The sequence below is a fragment of the Lontra canadensis genome, unplaced genomic scaffold, assembly GCF_010015895.1.
Source record: "Lontra canadensis isolate GAN:19392208 unplaced genomic scaffold, GSC_riverotter_1.0 scaffold38, whole genome shotgun sequence".
Taxonomy (NCBI): Eukaryota; Metazoa; Chordata; class Mammalia; order Carnivora; family Mustelidae; genus Lontra; species Lontra canadensis.
The window spans coordinates 17,847,488-17,872,361 of NW_022631032.1; the positions used below are offsets into that span (position 1 = coordinate 17,847,488).

The window sequence follows — 24,874 nt, forward strand, 5'->3', positions numbered from 1 at the left end:
ACCACTAGCTCTGTACTCATGCTAGAGGCATCAGTTAACAATTAACTGTGTGATTGCCTGTTACCAGAGTAATACTATTGATTAGTCTGGGCTTACAGGTTCAAGGCTAGTCTGACATTGGCAACACAGACTGCCAAAGGGCCTTGTGTCTACTTCTGCGTCAGAAGAATCACAAACAAAAGCACTCCCTATAAAGTGTGGCGAAAACTATGCTATAAGTTGGAACAAATCCCCTGAATTCACATTAACTGGTTTTGCAAAAAGGATACATTCTCAACGGACTGGATTTTGTCCTTTAGCAAAGGGAAAGGTCAACGAGACTGTTTAAACTTGCTTTCACCTTTATATCTTTGGTTCAGGGTGCAACATTCCACTGTTCAGTTGGTCAGATGATTGAGCAGAAGTGATGACAGTCTTCCTCCCCAGGATTCACAAGCGCTGGGAGCAACTCCTTGCAATCCAACTGTGATTACAGGATTCTTCTGTGATTTATCCAAGGCCCTTCCATGCAGACTTTGTAAGCATTAACCACATTCTTTATTACTTTCATTGGTGGTAGACATGGAATTTTATTTGTCGGATGTTTTATTGGAATTTTTTGTTTGCTTTTGTTTATTTGTCTATGGAAGGAGGTCAGAGAAGGAATGAGTCTAATTTTTTTTTTTTTAAGAAAAAGCTAACATAATGATAATAGGCTTTCTAAACAGGGGAGCCAGTCATCAAAGTATACAACTGACCTGAGTCTGTTGGGAGAACAGGGAGAGGGGGTCAGCATCCCCTTCATTAGAGATGGCCTGTGTTTCCTCTAGCAACCTGGGTTGTTTAGGCAATCAGGAAGGAGCTTATCAGCCTGGTTAGTGGCCAGACACATTCTGTAAGAGGTCCTTAGATTGGGTTGTGATTTAGGGCCATTCAAACCTGAACATAGGGTACCTCAGTTCATTGTCCCTGTTTCCTAGCAGAAGAGATCCGGTAGATCATATTGAGGCCGTGCAGTATTATAAAAGAAGATCAGTTCTTTCTTAAATTTCACAATCCAAATTGTCTCCAGTGGGTTAAAAGGCATGCCGTGGGAAAGTCCTTGGGATCCGAAGAAGCCTAGAGAAGGTCCATTATCAAAAATCGCTCCTTACTCCTGGGTGGTGTTCCACACAGCATATGTTGGGAGTTTTGGGTATCCAGGTGACTGGAGGCATCCCTCCAACAAAAGCACTATTGATCACCCTCCCTGCTATAAAGTAAACGCCCCCCCATAGGAGGGATTGCCTGTGTCCCCTCTCTTCCCCCATTGCATTCTAGACTACAAAGGATGCCAGTGAATGGACCAAAATACAGTGTTCTGCCATGCTGCGAAGAACCTGCCATTTCTAACCAACACCAGAAAAGTTTTACAAGGGGAAATTACTCCATTTAGTAACTTAAGTAGTCAATAGAGGACGTTGAAGAAAAACAGTAAAGATAGAAATCCACTGTGATCTAAGCAACATTCCAGCGCATATAGTCCTTACAACCGACTTCCCTAGGAAATGGTCCCCAGCTGGGTTTTAATTTAATTGGGTACTGGTTTCTGCCAGCTCTAAGTAGAATTCTTGTGGCCTGGAGCGGCTAGACCGGAGGTGTGAAGGGGATCATATTAGACTGATGAGGAGGAAACCTTACAGGGACTCTTAAGAATGGCAGGCGTCCTAGTGACTTAGGGGGCAGTCCCAAGCCTAAGGACAGGAATAAAGAAAAAGAAACAAACAAAAGGACAGGAATAAAGAGAGGGCATCAAGTTTCTGGGTGTTATTACTATTCCGGCCAATGTACTAATTTCCAGCCAAAAGGCAGGCTTTTCCCTCCCCGTAGAGTAGCCACGGGCTGGAGGATTGCAGCCTGAGCAACCCACGTGGAAGTGTTTGACTCAGAGCCAGCAGGCCCCTTGAAACGCCCCTGAAATGAAAGTAAAGGGAAGAGAAGAGGAATTACCCTTCAAATTTGCAGTGAGGCTCAGAGTTCGGATTTTGAAAAGACTGGAGCCCCACATGGGCTGCCAAAATGATGACATTTGGAAGAATTTTGGGTTCGAGAGCGAATGGCTAAGAATTCTTGAGATGTTTCTGGTGCAAAAGAGTAATTTTATTATAGCACTGGGACGGGACCCGTGGGCAGAAAGAACTGCCCCAGGATTGTGAGTGACTGATTATATACTTCTAAGTTTGTGGAGGGAGCGGGGATAGAGATAAAGTTCCTAAGGAATTTTGAAGCAAGGCTTTTAGGACCTTGGGGCATGGGGGCTAGCTTCTGTTAAGATAAGGTTATTTTTAGTCTTTAATAAAATACAAACATGAAGGCATTAAGGCAGCCATGAGTTCCTTGAGGAGAGCCATTACTGTGCATGTCTCAAGGGTCTCTCAGTGGGCTGTCGGCTGGAAGGAGATTTAATTTAACCTGCATTTCTCTTGCCTTGTTCTTCTCATCAGCTTCTAAAGGTTGTAGAAGGCCTCCTGAGGCCCCCAAATTATGGCAGCATGTTTTAATTTCAGTAAACTAACAAGGACACTAAACATCCTTGTGATTATTAAAGCACATAACACCACCTGCACCTGTGAGAGATTATCTCACAAACTTATTTTATCAAGATGGCAAGTGTTTGGTTATCAAATGAAGAAATGAATTAAGGTTATGTGTGATACATTATAGAATGGCTGAAAAGTGGCTGAAATAAAAGAAGAGAAAACTGAAACCAAATATCTCAAATACCAACAAAAAGCAAGCGACAGTAACAAAAAAGGGAAATCTATGTAGAGTTCTACTTTTAAAAAAATCTGTTTGGGGGGGCACCTGGGTGGCTCATTGGGTTCAAGCCTCTGCCTTTGGCTCAGGTCATGATCCCGGTGTCCTGGGATCGAGCCCCGCATTGGGCTCTCTGCTTGGCAGGGAACCTGCTTCCTCCTCTCTCTCTGCCTGCCTCTCTGCCTGCTTGCGATCTCTGTCTGTCAAATAAATAAATAAAATCTTTAAAAAAAAAAATCTGTTTTTAAAACCAACATGGAAAACTGAACAGCAGGAAATGTGCTGTAAGCAATACATTAACATAAACAGCAGAAAATAAAATATTTAATAAAGTTGTTCTTTGAGGCAAATAGGTGAGATTGATTATTTTTTGCTTCTAGTTAAATTTATGGACTGCAAATTACTAATGCTCAGAAATAGGCTTGAAGCAAAACCAGCGGAAAACATGTTTTTCATTGAGGTGTCAGGGTCAGACTGAAGGCCCCTTAGCAGGGGATGGGCGCTGGGTGTTTTTCCCATTTGCCCTGTGATCTAGAGAAAATTTGGGTTCTGCCCTTGGCTTGGACAGCCAAGCACCTTTGCTCCACATTTGAGTGGTGAGATAGACCCAGACTGGATCCAGAAGCACCCTGGGGCAGAAACTGAAGAAACATTATTTCCCTCTTTTAGCTTTATCTTCATCCATTGTGTGTTTGGTTGTGGGGTTTTGTTTTTTTTTTTTAATTTAAATTTAGGGTAGTTTGGCATCAACAATCATTAAATCACTAATAAACATGTTTACTTTGTGTAAAGTGCACCAGAAATGGTGACAACTGTACGTCATGCTATACCAACATGAGAGATTTATCTGAAATAGCCTTGAAACCGTACTCTTGTATTTCTCCATATGCTAGAACTCCACACTTGGGATGGCCCATGGGGTGGGGTGGGGGAGCAGCAGCTCTTGCTTAGGAAACATGGTACCCGCAGTTAAACATTTCTGTTTTCATGTTTCTTCTGTTTGGCCATTAGCCTTCATTGCAGCGCCTTTGTACTTTATTGTTTTTTTTTTGTTGTTGTTTTTTTAATCTGTTTGCTGTGTCAGCAAAACAGAGAATCCCCTCTAGGGCAGAATCTCGGACTGATTCCCAGGGTTTGGAGTTGAACTGCTGGGGTATAACCCAGATGAGGGACAGCTTCCTGATGAAGAGCTTAAGCTCTTAAACTTCTTTCTGTATCATAACCTTTGAGTTCTTTGGCACTTACCTGTGAATTATTATTTTATTTACTTTAAAATGTGTTTATATTTAACATTTGTGACATTGGGCTCCCCTGCTCAGCGGTTTCTCTCTGGAATCTGCTGTTTTTATATTCTAGCACCAATCCTACACTATCTTAATTTCTATATATTTTAGAATAAGTCTTATGTTGGTAGGAAAGTCTTTCAACTTTGTGCTTTTTAAACTATCTTGTCTGTTGTTATCAGTGTCCTATGCTGCTATAACTGATTACCATAAACTTAGTGGCTTTAAACAACATTAAGTGTATTATCTTACAGTTCTATAGTTCAGAAGTCTGAAATGGGTCTCCTTGGGATAGTATCAAAGTATTGACAGGATTGTATTCCTTTCTGGAGGCTTTAAGAGAGAATCCGTGCCTTGTTACTTCTCATTTCTTGAGGCTTCCTACATTCTTGGCTCCATTTTCAAGGCAAACAATAGCAAAACCTTCCCATGCTACCGTCCCTTGGTTCTCCTTCTTATACTTCTTTCACTCATAAAGACACTGGTGATTCCATTGAACCAACTCACGTAAGCCAAGATAATCTCCCCATTTTACAGTCAGCTCTTTTTTAAATTTAATTTAATTTTATTTATTTATTTGAGAGAGAGAGTGAGAGAGAGCATGAGAGGGGAGAAGACTTCTGGCGGAGGGAGTTAAAAGACTCCCTGCTGAGCTGGGAGCCCGATGCCAGACTCGATCCCATGAGTCTGGAATCATGACCTGAGCCAAAGGCAGTGGCTTAAACAACTGAGCCACCCAAGCGCCCTACAGTCAGCTCTTTAGCAACTTTAATAACCCTTTGCCCTGTAACCAAACGTATGCACAGGTTCAGGGATTAGGATTTGAACATATTTATTTTTTTAAAAATTTTTTAAAGTTAGGCAAATTTTTTTTAAAGATTTTATTTATTTATTTGATGGGGGCGGGGTGTGGCACACGCAGAGGGAGGGGCAGGCAGTAGGAGAGAGAGAAGCAGACCCTCACGGAGCAGGGAGCCCAATGTGGGGCTCGATCCCAGAGACCCTGGGATCATGACCTGAGCTGAAGGCAGATGCTTACCCAAACGAGCCACCCAGGCACCCAGGAATACAACATTCTTGCCAGCCTTACTTGTCCTTTGGGGGCCAGAGCAGTTTAAGTGAAGTCATTGGGCAGGGTTCTGGGGAAAACTGACTGCACTGGCAGATACCCTCTTAGTTCTTCCTCTGGCTCGAAGCTTAGTGGACTTGGCTACCGGAGCTGCGGCAGTCTGGTAGAGAGCCTGTGCCTCCACACTGTGAATTTTACGAGGTCGCAGGGTGGCAAGAGGAGGCCAGAGGTGGGTATCTGCCCTTCCTCCAGGTTAGTCAGGTTCTGATACAGGCTTAAGCAGTTAGCTCTGATGAAACCGTTTCTTTTGAGGGCAGACTGCCCGAAGAACAGAATGCCCTGGCTGCTTTTCCCTTCTCCCTCCCAGAAACAGGAGATTTCTTCCCAGTGCTCACTGTAAGAACCTAGCAGAGCTCCTGGAGCTAAAATTCGCAAAAGCCTGGCCCTCCCGCCATGTGTAGTTCTCTCATTGATCCCCCCTGAGCCTCCAAAGTTTGTCTGTTAACAATTTTTTTTTGTTTTGTCTTTTTTTTTTTTTTAAGATTTTATTTGACAGAGAGAGAGAGAACAAGCAGGGAGAGAAGCAGAGGGAGAAGCAGGCTCCCTTCTGAGCAGGGAGCCCGATGTGGGGCTGGATCCCCGGACCCTGGGATCCTGACCTGAGCCAAAGGCAGACGCTTAATAGACTGAGCCACCCAGGGGCCCATCAGTTACAGTTTAAGTTTTCATGTGCTAGTCCTTGTTCCCACGGAGGTCGCTGCTCCAGTAAGTGGGGATTCTCTGCCTCCACCTCTCTGTCTCTCTAATTTTGACCTCAGTTCTCTGAAATCATTAAGAAGACTTGTTGGTTTTTGGATCGTTCAGGTTTTGGCTCATTAACAATAGGATGGCTCCTGCTGGGCGCCTTGTACACCAGACTAGACGCCAGAAGTCTTGGCTGTTTTTTTTTTTTTTCTTATGTTTTTCATTTCTTGGCAAAAACAGGGTAACATAGAGGAAAGCATTTTAAATCCCCATTATGTGACCTTCTGTGTTTTTGTTAATTCACATTCTTTTCCAGTCTTTGTTCACCTGTGTACATATTTTATTAGCTATTCGCATTGTAAACATAGAAACGTTTTCATTATATGTTTATTTAGCACATCTTAGATATCGTCCATCATCAGAGTCTTCATTACCGTCTTTTCAGTGTTTGCTTAATGTTCCACCTGGTATACATACATCAATTTTCATAACTTCATTCATATTGAATATTGTTTGTTTCCAACTTTCACCTGTTGGGAGTCGTTCTTTGCTTTTAGCTGGCATCCATTTATTGAACACTAAGTACTTTACATCATATATTTACATTTTCAACTTAGAGATGAAGAAACAGAAGCTTATCACAAATAATCTGCTCAAGGTTATGAAATGAGTAAATCAGAGCCAGGATTTGAACTTGGATATGTTGAAACCTCTAAAGCCTGTATTCTTTACTTTCATGGTATGCTGTCATTTCAACTAACTTGTTTTTCAAATGACTCCTAAGATAAAGTCCTAGAAGTAGACTTTACAGAGAAGTGATTAATAAGAGGAATTACAGAGAAGTGATTCATAAGAGGAATTGTCAAACTTTTATCCCCCAGTAAAAAATTCATTATCACTTTACTAGTTTACCCTAATTCTTTTTTCAAATTTAACACCTTGGAATAGTACCAGTTAAAGTTTATTTTGTACATAAGTTTAAAATCTTTCAAACTATTTGTTGATGATTGTTTTCTTCCCATTTAAATGTGTTCCCGTTCATTGCCTGTTTATAACTGTTGTGTTGATGTTTATATTTTGCATGTAAATTTCTGTCAATCTGTTTCTTCTATTATGTGACCTTCAAATTTTAGAAAGTGGTTTAATCAAGTATCTGATATCAGATTCTAATTTATGCTAGTTTTCCTATCATTCAATAGTAAACTCTTGATTTTGAGTTTATTTTGGTATATGGCCCAAGATATTTAAACTTAATTCCAAATTGCTTGTAATTCAGGGTGCCTAGGTGGCTCAGTTAAGCATCTGCGTTTGGCTCAGGTCATGATCCCAGAGTCCTGGGATTGAGTCCCATGTCAGGCTCCTTGCTCAGGAGGGAACCTGCTTCTCCCTCCCCCCACCTAAATTAAATAAATAAAATCTTTAGAAAAAATTGCTTGTAATTCAGTCATCCCAATATCACTTATTCAGTCAAATGCTTCCTCCCCTTGTTATGAGTGCAGGAGCATAAAAAGAATGTAGGCTTTTGAACAAAATCAATTTGGGTTAAATCCTGGCTCTGGATATTGATCCCCTTCGAGTTTAGGAGTAATCTCTTTCCAAAGAAGAGCTAGACTATTCTCTGCTTTGCCCCCAGTGCCAAGGAATGTAGCCCGAGCCTCTCGTGGAAGATTCTGAGACCTTTTTATCTAACTCCACGCTTCCACCAGCCTCAGAAAGCCCTGAGCTTGGAAGACTTGGACCCTCATGTCAAATAAAGCTGGAGGACATGGGAGGGCCAGTCAAAGGTCTGCCCTCCAGAGGGTCTGGAGGGCATCAGGCCCCACGGGACTTGTGTTAGTAACCAGGATGCAGCTGTGGCCGAGCTGGGACCTTTGCCAGAGGCACACGTGTAATTACCAATCTAACCAAAGCAGAAGAAGATAAGCCCCTTTGGTGCCTCCAGGAAGAGAGAGAAAGGTGGAGAGGCTGACCATTTCTCTACACCTCTACCATACTGTGGGTGGAGAAGACAGCCAAGTTAGTGAATAGGCTGGAAGGTCACTGTCATTCTCGCCGGTGCACTGCCCTGTAACTGAATATCACTGACCACCTGCCTACGTCGTGGGTCACACATGCATTCTCACCATGCTCGTGTCAAGAGTCTCCTCTCTAGATACTCAGAACCCATAGCACTTGGACACATTTGTCCACCTTTTGCTGTTGGTGATCTTGACTATGCCTCCCCCAAACATATACCTCCTGGCTTCTCCACAGGAGAAAGTCAGTGGACTTTGGCATGTTTTTTCTAGTGCTGTGTTTTGCTTTCGCTTTTGTTGTTGTTTTCACATTTCCTGCTATCATTCACTTTCAGTGTTTCCAGGCTATTTTATGAAGGATTGTTCTTTTGCCCTGGGGACAGGGTCCCCGGGCTGTAGCACTCACCCCGTTGTTCTTCACAGGATCCAGGGCATCTGCACCGTCGTGCTGGTCCTGGGATCTGGTTTTTCACTCCAGAGCTCTGGCACATGAGAGCACAGGGGCGATGGACTCGTGGTGATGTCTCACCCGCTCCAGCCTTAGAGATGTTGTGTCCAGACCCTTAGTAATCACAAAGAGCCTTTACATTGCCCACATTTCTGAGCACATCTCCCTGGAAAATTTGACCTGTGGTTTTGGGACATCATGTTTTCCATGCACTGGCTGTTTCTCCTAGATGTCCAGCCTTCAGGTCTTCATTGTCTAGAAGGTGGTTCTCCCAATGACTCTAATTTCCAACAAAGAAGTGGAAGAGAAACTTCCCAAGGGCTTTGAAAAACAATTTCATTCGGACAGTCATTGAGGCTCATTTCAGAGAAACTGATGATCATTCTTGGAGGATGAAGGCGAAGGCTCACTGGAAGCTATAAATATTCCAGAAGAGCAGAGTGGCTGCAAGTGGCCCTGTCATTCTTTTTTCTGAAGACTGACTGGCTGCGGAAGAAGCCTTCTCTGGCTCTTTCCTTGCTCCCTGGTCAAAGTTTCCAGAATACGGTGTAAGACTTCCATCCTCGGTGATTCAGTTTCGACCCCTAAGGATTTCAGATATGTTTTTGAGAAGGAAACCGATACATTTTGGCCAAACATAGGCGATTTTTCTTATCTATAAATGTACAATTTAAATGTATAGATGGAGTCTCTATATAACAAAATATCTGTGTTGTTCTTGTTTTATTCTTTTAAAATCAGGAACTTTATTTAAACAAAGGAAAACCATTCACAACCTGGTTCTACAATGATGTTCCTGTTAAGACCAAAGACAAGAATTGAATCCTTTAGCTGACATGGACCTAGTTGTTTCGGGAGGTTTTTTGTTTTTTTTCTTCCTTTGGTTTGAGTATTTAAATACTTTGTGGCCCATTTTCACTAAATATGGTGGAAACACTTGGAAGTCTGCCCAATTGGGGAGGCACCCGGGAGATAAAGGTGATGGTTCAGACTCCTGTCTTGGACAGTGAGGGAAAGACAGGAGTCAGAATATAGGATCTCTGTGCCTTTAACTTGTAGCCCAGCGACATTCTAAGCGTGACCCCATGCCCTGAGCATCAGCATCATCAGTCAGCTAGGAACTTGTTAGGGAATGCAGATTTTCAGGCCTGGTCCCACACTGGCTGAATCAAAACTCCCAGGCACGGGGATCTATGCGGGCAAGCCCTCTGGGTGACTCTGAAGGCACGCTAGCATTTAAGAGCCCCCGTGAATCTTTCTGCCACAGTTAAACTGGAGTCTGCCCAGTGGTCTTTGAAGGTTTGACTGATAAATGGCCCCAGTTCTTCAGTATGTGCTGGGGGGAGCTGGACCAGGAGCCAGGGGGCCTGGTTTCTACCCTATTCACTACTAACTAGTGCCGGAGTTTTCCCTCACCTGGAGACTAGAATTTTACCCTTTGGTTTCATGCTTTATGCAACAGGACGAGAAACTGAAATGACGGCTGTTAAAATGATTTGAAAATGTTAGCCTGTGACATGTAAAATCGTCGATATAAAATGTCCCTATAGAACCCTTAACTCAGCTAGATTTCCCTTTTCATTGTGCTGCCTGTCACCGGGTAGATGGGCTGTTTCACTCTGCACATCCAGTCACATCCTATGGAGGGTACCACTGTGAGAGAAGAAATTGCAACAAATTCAGAACTTGTGAATATAGAAGATGCCCTAGGTCCTGGAAGCATGGCAAATAAAAAACAACTTTCATGAGGCCCACATCTGGGAAAATTTTTTTTTTCTGTTTTTCCACTGTAGAAGAGATAGATGAAGTGTTATAAATGAAAAGGAGAAGGAAAGGAGGAAAAACACTGTCCATTCACTGCTTAGGAATCCCTTTGCTCGGTTATTGACAAGCAATCCGACCTAGGGTGACTGTCCTGTTTGTCCACACGGTGGCAGTGGTGAACCGGTACACTTGGTCTCTGCTGGGACTCTTTCTGTTCACCCAAGAAAATGAAAAAGAAAGTGCCTTCTTGCATTAAACACTTGGGCATTTCAGGAAGAAGTTTTATTTGACTTAAATTATGAAGGTAATTTCCCATCTGAGGAAGAAGAGAGATTGACTTATAGTTAGGTTCAAGTGTCAACAATCCTTCAAGTGCTCATTGGGTATCCTAAGATAAACTAGTTAACATGACACAAATAGGCCTCATCAAAGGTCTGGTCCGGAGTTACATTTCTATACGTCACTCTCTTTTTGTAAGATAATAGGCGGGATTTTTTAAAAAGTGAAATCACAACTTAGCAGGTCAGTTCACAGGACTGGGTAATTTATTCACTGTTTTGAGTTCAGCTTTGACTGTTGACATCATCGTCACCTGCCACTCACAAGTGTTTACACTTGACATTTCCGATGGAGACATCAAAAGTCTTGTCGGTGGATAGGTTTGCATGAAACTGTCCAAGCTAAAACCACTATGGGGCTTCCTATTCCAGGGGCCAGTCATAGAGGAGCTCACGACTAGCAGCAGCAGAGGGAAGAAACAGGAAACAAGAGGCTTTCTAGGAAATAAAAAGTCTCTTGGGACTTCTTTAGATTCAGAGTCTATAAATTAGGTGGAGGTTGGACATTATTTCCCCTTATGTAAAAGGATCTAGACAAGGATATCATGACCGTCACGAGAATAAATTTTTAAACCATTTGGAAACTCACAGTGTCTTTGGAGGCATTCTCTCAGATACACACAGAAGCATAGACCGTGCTGGTTCCTTAAGGACTTGGCAGGTCCCTCCGGCTTTGTTCCAAGGATATGCCGTTTCCTTTGCTGACTTTTCCTGCCTCCTTTCCCAGTCCTGGGACTGTTATTCTCCCTGGCAAGTCAAGAATGACACGATCTTTTATTAAAATGATCAGTAGTTCTATATATAAATTTCTAAATGTGTATGCCCATCTCTGAAATTATCTTATTAAGAGCACCTTAATAATAGTCCTTTCATTTTATTGCAGAAGATACTATTGTAATAGTATGGCGAGGAAGGAAATACAGCTAATTATCGAGATGAATCACTTAGCAGGGTAGAACTACAAGTTCACATGTATAAAAATAACTAGTGATTAACATGTTACCAAATTTCCATCAAATAGATTGCCATATACTTTAGACATTGATTTCTTTTTCTCACGATACCAAGAACCTTCCTGACCAGGATTAGGGTCGGAGGAATATTTTTCATGGGGAAATGAGAAGCAGGGGCTTCTCTGGGCAGTTAAAAATGTCACTCCAGCAAATCTCTGCCCACCCCGTCGGTGAGTTCCTGCCTCCCGGCTCATGCCTGTTGGCATGCTGTGAAGTCTGGCTTTTCTGTCGCGTGAAGCAGGGTGTCACTGGAAGACTTGGAGCACAGGAGTGTCGTGATTGACTTGCGCTTGAACTGGCTCTCATGAGCTGCTCCAGCAAGAGGAGAATGGGAGAGGACAGGGCAGCTGCAGGGGGCTGTATAGCCCAGGGAGCAAGGCCTGCATTGCGTCTCTCTGACTTCATTTTTTGCTGCCTTCCTCTGCCCCTGGGCCAAGCCCACTGCTCTCCTTGCTATGATTTTATTTGTTTATTTGACAGACAGAGAGAGAGAGAGAATGAGCACACAAGCAGAGGGAGCAGCAGGGGGAGAAAGAGAAGCCTGATGCAGGGCTCGATTCCAGGGTCCTGGGATCATGACCTGAGCTGAAGGCACATGCTTAACCAACTGAGCCATCCAGGTGCCCCATCTCCTTGCTGTTTCCTGAAGCTACTCAGTGAGTTCCCACCTGGGCCTTCTGACCCAGCTGTTCTCTCTGCCTAGAACACCCCCCCAACCCCCACCCCCGACCAGGCATCCACATGGTCTCCTCTCTGACCTCTGGCAGACCTCACCTCACAGGGGCCTTCCGTGACCTTCCTGTCTAAAATCGCCCCCACCCGGGACAAGCCCTCCCTGGCCCCTTCCCTGCCTTTATTTCTCCTTTGCACTTGCTGCTGTCTGACATCCTAGGGATTGATTTGATTGTGGTCTGTCTCCCCATCCATCCTGAGGGGTGCTGGCTGGGAAAGGGCCTAGCTTGCTCAGGGCTGTGCCCAACACCGCCACCTGCGTCTGGCTCACAGTTGGGTGTCCCATGGATGTCTAAAGTGAACACCCTCCCGGCTCGGCTGTTTTCCTGGCAGGGGGATTCAGGGCACCCCTTCTCAGAGGGTTACAGTGAGCAGAGTGGATGAAGCAGGGTACACTGCTTCAGGGTACATGACAGATGCACTGTCACCTAGACGGGGGCCTTGGCACCAGGCTTTCCTGAAGTTTGAGCCTACCTGTCAAATGCCCTCCAATGGAAGACGGTATGAATCTACCTTTTCAGGCCTAGCATATACCCCTACTCACCATTTTGTTTAGGGTCCAGGTTCAGGCCAGCTCTAGAGATCTGTTGCTGGGTTTGCAAGAAGGCGAGGACTTCCAGAACTTTCTTCTTCCCAGGCAGCCCCTACACCCACCCAAGCCCACCTGTGCTTTCCGTTGTGAGCCAGCCCCTGGTAACCACATCTGGATGATGTCCTGCCCCTTTATAACTGTGCCCCCTCTCCTACCTGGTTTGCCCTTCGAAGTGTCTGCGTTTGGCCTTGTTTGGTTTTTCCTGAGACATTTGTTAGTGCCAAATAAAGAGGGAAAGCTAGCGTTTGCCAATCTGGTTTAAATGACTGCTGTTTCCCCACTCTTCAAGAAGGGCAAACTGTTGTAGCTATTTTTATCATAATTACTCATTCTCTCCTAGCTCGTTAAGCTGGTCTCTTTCAAGTGTGAACACCTGGTAGACTCTTCCTAACCTCTTATTACGGACCTACCTTTGTTCACACACAAATGGTTGCCATGTATAGCTCTCCTACCACACCTTTTGTAAATAATCTAAATTTTATTTTCTTGAAACAGAAAGAAATATGCTATCTTGCCAGTGCCCCAGTTTTCTGGTTTTACTGTGTGGCAGTCCTGAGACTTAAATACATGTCCTCTGTCCCCAGGTAAATTGGTGACACACCACTCTTAGCTGAGAACAGGGGATGCTCTGGCCCCCAGGAACTCCTGACCTGGCTCTACCAGGCACTAGTTCGTACAACTCTCCCCACCCCCAGCCTCAGTTTCCCCACCTCTTCGTGAGGCCATTGCCTAATACTTGAGAAATATAGGGAATGTGTCTTTGAAGATGAAAGTACTCCCCCCGCCCCAGACCACTCCCCATTATCATCATTATGGAGCCAGAGGGGGGAATGGAAACTAGATTTTGAGGCTGTTAAAATTATTCCTTGCTGGTCTTCAGAGGCAAAATTCAGATAAGAGAGCTTATCAATTATACTTTTGTTTCTTACTGAGAAACTCATGACTGCTTAGTCAAAGGCGCCTTGTTCTAATCTTCAAACATTGTTCAGTGTCCCAGATGAATGGCAACAAGTTCCAGGGTTTGGTATTTGGTGTACTTACTCCCTGGGGCGAGGAGTAACAGCAGGAGAAGGGAGAGGGGCGGGCGGGATGAGCCCTGCTCAGCCTGAGAAGTGTTTGCTTTTGCAAGGATCCTGCCTGAGCATCCCTTGCCCTTGTTCCGTTGTTGAAAATACTTGGGGCTATTTTTGTTTCTGGGCCGTTTGAGAGAAAAATAAGAGGAAATTTGCGGCCTGGAGAGTTTGGTTTTAAAATGCAAACACGGGAGTTATGAGTCAGAGTCGGACAGGGTGTCCGTTGTCTTTTTCAAAAGCGGAGATAGGATTCCTTGATTCATCTCTGTTATCTTGATGTTTAATCTGGATTCCTGGGCACTTGGTCAGCCCCAGAACCTCTCCACAGAGCAAGTGGCCCGGCCTTGGCAAGGCCCCTGGTAAATCTGTGTGTAGGGGGAGGGCCTTCAGGCGCGAGGCCAGGCTGTTTTTCAAGGGGGAATTGGACGATTCGGTGTAATGCCTGACCATTGAGGGAAATTGGAAGGGGAGGTGAACCATGAGAGACTATGGACTCTGAAAAACAATCTGAGGGTTTTGAAGGGGCGGAGGGTGGGAGGTTGGGGGAACCAGGTGGTGGGTATTGGAGAGGGAGGGCACGGATTGCATGGAGCACTGGGTGTGGTGCAAAAACAATGAATACTGTTACGCTGAAAAGAAATTAAAAAAATAAAAATAAATAAAAACTCCTGTTCTTGGGAAAAAGAGCACACAGAAGTGTCGTCGTCAGTGACCTAATTTACTTCTAATCTCTTATGGTAACACCCACAAAGCTGAGTTTACTTTCTAGAAGAGTCTAGAATATTTTCTAGAAAATTCTAGTTTATTTTCTAGAATATGGCGTTTTACTGCTGTAAAAGGATTATATTTCCAAATGGATACACTTTGGAGCAAGAGTTCTGGAATCACAGAGACAGAGGTTGAGAAGATGATGATGTACAATATACTTGTCAAATTCAGGAAGGAGGGGAAAAAATGCTTTGATTGGGAGACTTCTTTTTACCTGCCCATAACGGAGAATAGGTACTGGCATTTAAGTAGAAGTCACTAGCTTCTCCGCACCAAAGAAAGAATCCTGTGCTAAGAAGGACTTACCCTTTATATTCAGTACCGACCAAAGGAAGGCAGGGAGAATTTTAATCCATGGGATCTTCCTGGCCAGGAAAGCTGAGCTGTATTACTGGGATCACAACAGTCAGAGCTGGCGTAGAGGGTCGACTTGCCCGTGTATAGAGAGGACAGATGGTGGGATGTGGAATAGGCCCCCGAATTCTGTAAAATAATCGTAGTCATCATTCTTGCCTAAAACCTAAGTGTGTGGCTGGGAAGGTGAGTAGTGACGTGCTTGTGTCTTGCTGAACGCCAGGTTAGAAAATCGTGGCCAGTGCTGGTTCTGTTTTGGAAACGTTCTAAAACCAGACTCACAAAGCGAGCCATGTTAAATGTCGCCTGCTACGTGTTTGGAGAGAAACACATACTCTTTTATTAGGCACATGAAAAAAATCTTCGAGCTGCAGTGTCAGGCGGGAGCTTTAATTGCTGGGACTAATAAATCACAGCTGCAAAAGTTACATTCTTGGCAGGATTCTTTATTCAGCTGTTTCTCCCTTGCCTCCTTACGTTCCAGATTTACGGTCTGCGTTATGTCTGGGGTCGGCCGCCAGCTTGCTCTTTTCCTCTGCGGCTGCTACGTGGTTGCCCTGGGAGTCCACGCCAAGGAGCCACGCGTGGCCAGTCACCACGAGGCTGAACACTACCTGGCCGCCGTGTATGAGCACCGATCCATATTGACCCCCGACCCCCTGGCTCTCATGAGCCGCAAGCAGGCCTTGTTGCTGATGAACCAGAACCTTGACATCTATGAGCAGCAAGTGATGATCGCAGCCCAAAAGGCAAGGAAACCTCCGGGGCGGACCCCCACCAGCTTGTCCGGTAAAACAGGGCAGCTCGCTCTTTGGTCAGTGGTTCCCGCAGGCCCTCTGGAAAACTAGTCCAGCTGGTAAAGCTGTCTTAGTTGTCCATGCACCAGCCAGCCGCCACAGCCCTCAGGAGCCTGTGAGAGGTGCAGAATTTGGGTCCCGCCCAAGATCTGCTGAATCGATCGACATTGTACCAAGGTCTCCCGGTGCTGCTTTGTTCCTCATATCTGAGAAGCCTGGAATTAACCCCTGGCTCTCAGTGTGGCTGTGCAGAGGGACTGCTTGTCCAGTGGGTGCCTGGTCTCGTGCTCACAGAGTTGGAGGGGGTGTGAGCTGGGCCCCGGGATTTTTTTTAAGGCTCCCCAGTGGAATCCCATGCACAGAAAAATCTGGAAACTAGCAGGGACGGGAGTCTCTCACGTTCTCTGAGGCACTGAAAATAGTAAGCATCCGCAGGACTGCTGTTTCCCACCTTCTGATTATTTGGGGCTCGTTTCTGGTCCCTGTTCCAGACCATGAACAGGCTGAGAACTCAGTGCAGACAGAACGGAGATGGACAAAGGGAGGTCGGTGCCAGCCTTTGTGAGGGCTTCCTGCTTGGCCCACAGGCGCTGTTCCCGCCAGGAAGGGTGGGGCGCAGGGGAAATCTGGGTGCCAGATGTGACTGCAAGAAAATGCCCTGTTGGGAAACCCATCACTGAAGGGGAGTTTGGGCTCTGACCCGGTGGTGGGAAGCCCAACTGCGTGAGGAGGCCCTACCCGGCGGGAGGTGAAGCCCATGTGAGCACAGCCTCCTTCCTCCCAGACTATAGAAGCCAGAGAGGGTGAGGCCCACAGGCCCTGCCCCAGGTGGTCCCTGTGTTTGTTCTGGGAGGTCGGGGGTCCCGGGACAGCCACTCTCTAGTGCTGCATTTTAAAACTCTAACCCATTATGTGTGTGTGTATGTGTGTGTGTATAAAATTATAGGCAATTTTTTCTTAAATATACACATATAGAAGTGCCTGGGTGGCTCAGTTGGTTGGGCATCTGCCTTCGGTTTGGGTCATGATCCCATGGTTCTGGGATCGAGGCCTGCTTTGGGCTCCCTGTTCATGGAAAGCCTGCTTCTCTCTCTTCTTGTTTATGCTCTCTCTCACTCTCTCAGTCTCTCTCTCAAATACATAAATAAAATCTTTAAAAAATATATACACATATATAAAACTAAGATTGGAAGGGAACTTGAAGACCTGGTCTAGATTCTTCTGATGGGAGACATTCCTCAAAGTTCAAAGCCCCACATCCAGCTTCTCCCTGAGCACCTTCTGTAGCCCAGCACTCCCTGTCTCCTGAGAGAGTGGGGACTTCTGGCAAGGTCTTCCTTTCAATGAACAATCGGCTTCCCTGCAACTGCTTCCCATCATTCTGCCTTCTGAGCTAAACAGAGCAGACCGAGGGCCTTATCCTGGCGGCCATCTTCCACAGATCTGAGGACGTCGGTCATGACCCACCCCCACCCCACAAACTCAGTGTCTCTCCCCCAGGCTGTATATCCCTTCTACCAAAGACTTCCCAGATGCTCTGTGTGCCCAGAGCTGTAGGAAGTTCTCCCTATGCTGTCTGACGAGGGCAGTCTTGTGTGAGACGTTGTCTCTGGAAAACTGTTGGTAGACACGTCTCACTGTGGACTCATGAGGCGTTCGCTGTCCGCTCACACTCCTGAGCCTTTTTTCCACACACAGACACAAGTGCTGCCAATCGCCACTCTGTCCTTATGAAGTTAATGTCTCTAACCTGAGCACCTGACTTCATGTTTATGCTGGGAAGTGTCCTCATTCCAGCCTGGTGGGCTATTTGGGGATCTTTACGGACATCCTGCCTATCAGTTACCTTCACGTCATTCACACATTTGATACACACCTCACTGAGGTCTATGCTGAAGTCAGTGTAAAAAAATCCCAGGCTGTGCCCTCAGACCTGCCGATGACAGAGATCCACTCCAGAGCATTCTCTGCAGAGGTGCTCACCAGCATGGGGCTGAAGCATCAGCCTCCTGCTTCTCCATCCTGCCCATAAGAGTGTCCTAAGATGTTTGCAAATGCCCTACTGAACCCCAGACACCACCCCTGCCTACCGATAACCTGCCCCTGAAGGAAACCTAGACACCATGTTCTTGTTGAAGCCGGCTGCAAGGCTTCCTTCCTTCTCTGTGTGTGGCCCAAAGGCAGGGGTGAAGTGGCTGATCTGATCATTTTTAGTGCTTCCACATCGCTCGGCTCCCTTGCGTGGTTACACGTGTTAAAGCAACTTCTAAGACACATGGCTGCCAAGCATGTGTCAAACTTTTATATCAAACTTGCCACAAGGCAGGGGTTTCCGAAAAAGCCAATGGAAGTATCTCTCTCTTGGTAGAGGTATTTGTGAAGAAGGAAAGGAGTCCATCTTAAAGCTGCTGGGCTGCTCAGTCAGCTGGGTTGGCAACCGTAATTCCTCAGGAGTTCTTGATCTCATGGAGGTCTGTCAGAAAAGTGCTCATTTATCAAGAGTGCTGACTGCTTTCTAGAGGGAGCGGTAATCACATTAGACCCCAAGTTCTGCCCTGGCTCAGGTTTGGTTCCTCTTCTTATTCCTGGAAAATACGTACTTCAGGAAATGCAACTTAACCTCAGTATAAATCTAATATGTATCCATAATTTAGGTGCTCTTGTCCAAGGGAACCATTCAATGTTCTCAGAGTTTTGTTTTTAATAAAGGGAAACATGTGTCCAAGTATAATTTTCAAGACGTTAAGAACATGACTCCAATACAAATGCAGGATGGGCATGTGTCAAAGCTGTCATTTAACTCATTGATGAATAAAGAAATCTGTAAGATGGTAAAGCTGGTTCAGCATCTTAGGTGCAGAAGTGTGTTCACCAAATGAATGTTGAAGTGAATTTGCGAATCAGTACAAAACTGGCTACTGTCCTACGGGGCAAGGCAAGGATCATCTCTGAGGTGATCTTCTATGAAATATCAAAGCCCAACAGTGACACATTCACTGGGTCAATCATCCTTGAGCCTGTTAACCAGTCCCCTGGCATGTTTTAGAAAGGCAAACATTCTTCATCCTGCTTCATTTCACAGTTTGCAATGACTGTGCTCTACAAGGTGCGACCAGATGACCAATGTCTCCTGGAAGGAGTATACACAGGCCTCATCTTTCTGGAAAGCTATTTGGCAGTGTAAAGAACTGAAGACTCTTCATATCCTAGAGCCAGTATTTTCACTTATAAGACTTCATTCTAAAGAAATAATCAGAGATCCAAAGATTTGTGAACAACACTCAGAAAGTGTTTTGAGCCCCCTGAATGCAGACGGTCACCAGAAGTTGGGAACAATACAGACAGATGTCCACTGATAATGGATGAGCTGGGGTGGCCCCTTAAATAGAATGTAGCCACGGCAAATGGTATTTCTGAAGGTAGCTATGCAGTCTTGAGGTTCTAGGTAGTGGGAAAAGTCAAGATGGAAAACGTGTCTTTTATTATTTATGATAAATATTTAATATCTCAATTATACACCGAGAAAAAATGAAAAACTAATATTAACTAGTATTTTGTTTTCTGAGTTTCCTACAGTTAAACTTTCAAAGCTTTCTTAACCAGAAAAAAGTTCGCAGTGCATTCCAGAAATAAGTGACTCAAATTGCCTCTTATTTGAGATTATTCATGCCTTCTCTGCCTTCCTCCTCCACCTTTCACGTTGACATTTTAAGCTGTACGTGGAGAGCAGCAGAAGGAGGCCCTGCTGCTGAGAGCCGAGGGCACCCCACTTGTTTGGATTTCATTAGGTTACTGCAGACACCACAGGTGTCCTAGGGTGCCTAGACGTCATGGAGCTGAGGGTGTCTCCAGGTGTGGGACAAAGCCTGTGGGGTGGTTAGAATTCTGAAGGGAGCCTCCTCATTCCCAGGTGGAGAACTGCAAGTAGAGAAAATCCTTATTTCTATGCCGAAATGAACACACTTGACTTTTACCAAGCAGCCCAGAAGGTCCCAAACTTGGCTGAACATTAGTCACCGGGAGGGGCGCCTGGGTGGCCCAGTCAGTTAAGCATCAGACTCTTGATTTTGGCTCAGGGCATGATCTCAGTGTTGTGAGATGGAGCCCTGCCTTGGGCTCCCTGCTCAGTGTAGAGTTTGCTTGGGATTCTTTCTCTCCCTCAGTCTCTGCCCCCCCCCAATAAATAAATAAAGTCTTAAAAGAAACAAACACCTGGGAACCTTTTTACAAACACTGTGTGGTCAGACCCAGTCAAATGAAGCAGACTTTTTAGGAGTGGGGCCCAGCGTGCTTTTTTCCAGAAGCTCCCCATCTGATTAAGATGTGTGATGAGAGGGGCTCCTGGGTGGCTCAGTGGGTTAAACTTCTGTCTTCGGCTCAGGTCATGATCTCAGGGTCCTGGGATCGAGCCCCGCATAGGGCTCTCTGTTAGTCAGAGAGCCTGCTTCCCCCCATCTCTCTGCCTGCCTCTCTGCCTACTTGTGAGCTCTCTGTCAAATAATAAAGTCTTAAAAAAAAAAAAAAAGCACAATGAGTGGAAACCATGGGACTAGGGACACCCCTTCTGTGACCAAGCCCAGTATTCGAGGCCTCTGTACTGTGTCCCATCCTCCACTCCACCACCAGGAACTCCACGCCCCTCCCATCTGCTTGGCAAATGCCCGCTTTCCGTTCCCCTCTCCCTCATTCCCTCCTTGCCTGACACGACCCCAGGTGTGCTTAATGGTGGTTTCTAAAGCCCTCAGCCTTGGTTCCCTCACAACTAGGCCAAGTGAGACGGCTTCCCCAAGACTAAGATCCCTGAGGAGAGTCCAGCCACCCTGTTTATACCCCTGGTTCCCGGCACGGAACAGCAGCTTGATGGGGGTCAGATGAGTGAACGAAAGAATGAACAAATGAAAGCAGGGAGGCTTCCTGTTACCCAACGACATGCCCTACTTCGATGTTTCTGACTTTACAGGGCGTACAGATTATAGTGTTTCCAGAAGATGGCATTCATGGATTCAACTTTACAAGAACATCTGTTTACCCATTTTTGGACTTCATGCCATCTCCCCAGTTGGTCAGGTGGAACCCATGCCTGGAGCCCCAACGATTCAACGACACAGAGGTACGTGAGGGTCCCAGCCTTCCTCAGTAGGCAGAAGGCCCACAGAGATGAACCCAGCTCGGGGCCAAAAGCCAAGATATATTAAATCAAGCTGAAAGGAGACCCTAGGATCCTAAACAGGAAACCCAGGTTCCCCAAACTCCCTGGGCTATATATTCATTTAGTTAGAGGATGTCTAGTACTATGGGGCCTTTACTCATATCTGGATTGTTCTATTTATTAATTACACAAGAAATACATGAATATACACTTAGAAAACGAATCAATCAGAAGTAAAAAAAGAAAAGAAAGTCACACACCCCACCCATTGCCTATTTCTCTTCCTAGAGAAACTGCCACCAACAGTTTAATGTGCATCCAACTATATTCTGCACATTTCGTAGTTACTGACTTCCTGTTTTTTAGCATGTTCTATGCTTTTTAAAAGAATCTTTGCTATTATTTTGCAATGATTGTCTTTATACACGTATTTTTGTAAATATGTCTAAGTTTTTCTATGAGGGGAGATTCCTAGAATTGGAATTTCTCAGCTACAGGATATGCACATTTTAAGTTATTTTGAGGAGTACCAAGTTTTCCTTTTAAAAGCTCTTTCACTTTACTTCCTGAGTAATAGTTTGAGTGCCTGTGTTCCCACCTTTTGGTCAATGTAAGATAGAATCATATTTGGAATTTTTGCCAATCTTATGTAGGTTCAAAATGATCTCTCATTATCTTAATTTGCATTTTGTCATTGCTAATCTGGTTGGGTATCTTCTCAGATGTTCGTATTTGTTTTTCTATGAATCAACTCTTTATATCCCCTGCACATACTCTGTATTTTTTTTTACTGATTTATGATAGTTGTTTACATATTATCAATAAAATATAGCTACTTTTCTATTTTAAAATTATTTCTAATTAAAATTATAAGACAAAAGGCAGGATTTAAAAAATAAATTTAAAACATGTATACCTTCTTTTTCTTTAGGTCCTCCAGCGCCTGAGTTGTATGGCCATCAAGGGAAACATGTTCCTGGTGGCCAATCTCGGGACAAAGCAGCCTTGTCATCGCAATGACCCGGGGTGCCCAAATGATGGAAGATACCAGTTTAACACGAATGTCGTGTTCAGCAATAATGGAACCCTTGTTGACCGCTACCGCAAACACAACCTCTACTTTGAGGCAGCTTTCGATGCCCCTCTCGAAGTGGATCTCATCATCTTTGATACCCCCTTTGCTGGCAAATTTGGCATCTTCACCTGCTTTGATATATTGTTCTTTGAGCCTGCCATTAGGCTCCTCCAAGACCCTGAGGTGAAGCATGTCGTGTACCCAGCTGCCTGGATGAACCAGCTCCCGCTCTTGGCGGCCATTCAGATTCAGAGAGCTTTTGCCATTGCGTTCGGCATCAACTTTCTAGCTGCTAACATCCACCACCCAACTCTGGGGATGACTGGAAGTGGTATACACAGCCCTCGGAAATCCTTTTGGCATCATGACATGGAAGACTCCAGAGGTCATCTTATAATAGCACACGTAGCCAAAAATCCGCTGGGTCTCATTGGTACGGAGAATGCCACGGGTAAAATGGACCCGTCCCACAGTAAGTTTTTAGAACTCTTGGCAGGTGACCCATACTGTGAAAAGGATGCTCAGGAAGTCCACTGTGACAGAGCTACCAAATGGAACATGAACGCTCCTCCCACATTTCACTCGGAGATGATGTATGACAATTTCACCCTGGTCCCTGTGTGGGGAAAGGAAGGCTACCTCCGTGTCTGTGCAAATGGCCTCTGCTGTCATTTACTTTACCAGAGGCCCACTTTGTCCAAAGAATTGTATGCCCTGGGGGTCTTCGATGGTCTCCACACTGTGCATGGCACTTACTACGTTCAAGCCTGTGCCCTGGTCAAGTGTGGGGGTCTTGGCTTTGACACTTGTGGGGAGGAGATCACAGAGGCCACGGGGAGATTTGCGTTTCACCTGTGGGGGAACTTCAGTACTTCCTATATCTTTCCTCTGCTTCTTACCTCAGGGATGACCCTGGAAACCCCTGATCAGTTTGGCTGGGAGAGTGACTACTCTTTCCTGAGGAAGAGGGGACTGTCCTCTGGCCTGGTGACAGCAGCTCTGTACGGGCGGCTGTATGAGAGGGACTAGGGCCATGTGGGGTGGGTGGCTCTGCCCTTTCCCAGGCTGCCGCTCAGGAGCCCTGGGACCACCTCTCCTCCCCAGACTACCATCGTGGCAGCTGTGGGACAAAGTAGGAGAGGCTGATTCCCCCAGTGGCTTTTCCTCTTCCACGTGAATTATCGAGTCTTTTCTGGCAGTCTCTGCTCACATTTATTGTTTCCAAGTCACATCTTCCTCCAGCCAATCTCTCATTTCACAGTTGGTTTTTAGAGCTAAAACAACAATAAATGTCAGTTGATATTTTACACACCCACAAAGCAGTGGGTTTTGTGTGTGTTTTCCCCGTTCTTGTTGTTCATCAAGTGACACCCAGGACACACAAGTATCTCACGTATCTCAAACACTGGCAAAGGTGAGAAACAAACTCCCAAAGCAAAAGCTGTATTAGAAATGGCTGCGTGGGCCCGTTTCCATTCTGGATGAACAGAATTCTGTCCAGAGGAAACAGTAATGCCAGAGCTTTCGGCAACATCAGAAAGGTGCATCTTGAAGCAGCTCTTAAAAATAGAAGGGAAGTTTTCCTTCCATCTGTCTTTCTGTCAGTAAATGGAATGTGTCAGGCAGGACTTATAATAACTGGAAAGAAAGAGCACAGTGCCCCAGAGAGACAGAATGAGCGAGCAAGAGGGAGGAGGCTGGAAAGAAGTGCTGAAGAGAGGGGCAGCAGTGGGAAAGGATGAGGAAGAGGATTCTTTCTATACAACGTGTCTCATCCAGGATTCCAGAGTCCTTAATAAATCATGCTAACTCTGGGTGAGAGCCTGCCAGTTGCCCAACTGTGCAGGACGGAGTGACGTGGGTGTGAGTCCATTTGCGGTCCCCGGAGGGCCTGCCCTTTGATGGTGGCATCCCACCTCCTGAAGAAGAGTTTCATGAACTGCCATGGAGGTTGGCCCACGGTCGTCGTTCATTCATTCAGTCACACAACAGGTGTTTTTGGAGCGCCCACCAGGTACGGAGTGAGGTCCTGCCAAGTATGAATTCCAGAAGCAAAACCATTATCAGTGAGGGAAGATAATTTTAGGTCACTAATTTTTTTTTCTTTTCTACTTAATTTTTTTTTTAAGATTTTATTTATTTATTTGAGAGAGAGAAAGAGACAGAGAACATAGGTCTGGGTGGCGGAAGGAATAGAGGGAGAGGGAGAAGCAGATTCCCAGCTAAGTGGGGAGTGTGATGCGAGGCTCCATGTCAGGACCCTGGGATCATGACTAGGCCACTAATTTCTGTATTATTTGTATCCAACATTTCAAAGTCATTTTGAATCAATGCCTAGTAACTGTTTCAGATGATTTTTAGGTGGGGAAATGGCTAAGTTTTAAGGAAGATGGATAATTATCCTGCTGTGACTTACCTCTTCCGTGTTGTGGCTGGTTTCCTCTTTTAATTAGATGTCTTAAAGCAGTATGTGCATATATATAATTCTGCAAAGTAAGAAATGGGACTCCATCCCCATCTCCATGCAGTGTGGCCTTCCAGACCCCTTTTCTGGCTTCCAGGCAGGCTACTAAAGAGCACAGACCCTGCACTTGAGATGGTCCAGGCTCATTTCCTCTGCCTCACTGTTTACTCTTCACTGCCTGGGCCTTGGACAATTTATTTAAACCCTGTCACACCGCAATTTTCTCATTCATAGAACGTGTACTGAATAGTGCACATGGGAATGAGCCAAACAAGCAAAACCCCTGCTGATTCACTGCTCGCTCGCAAAGGTTTGGAATGAGTCACATCTTTAGGGAATAAGCAGGAAGAACTGAGTATTCCTGAGGAAGCCCTGGGAAGTCCTGCCGCAAGGGGAACAGGACCTCTCCCACCAGCCCACG

At 45.4% G+C, this 24,874-nt stretch overlaps 1 protein-coding gene across 1 annotated transcript; it reads left to right on the forward strand.

The window, feature by feature from the left end:
* The first annotated feature begins 362 nt into the window (after positions 1 to 362).
* BTD (biotinidase) lies at positions 363 to 23,308 on the forward strand. The gene is made up of 4 exons (XM_032869746.1): positions 363 to 517; positions 15,453 to 15,717; positions 20,726 to 20,875; positions 21,846 to 23,308. Exons 1-4 carry the CDS (start codon positions 507 to 509, stop codon positions 23,016 to 23,018), a joined length of 1,599 nt encoding a protein of 532 aa, XP_032725637.1. The 5' UTR covers positions 363 to 506; the 3' UTR covers positions 23,019 to 23,308.
* Positions 23,309 to 24,874: the final 1,566 nt, after the last annotated feature.

Bases quoted from the DNA above. Each gene is read 5' to 3' on its own strand.
- BTD (XM_032869746.1), top strand. The intron at 15,718-20,725 runs GCAAGGAAACCT...CTGACTTTACAG, and splicing joins TGATGATCGCAGCCCAAAAG to GGCGTACAGATTATAGTGTT. The intron at 20,876-21,845 runs GTACGTGAGGGT...CTTTTTCTTTAG, and splicing joins AACGATTCAACGACACAGAG to GTCCTCCAGCGCCTGAGTTG.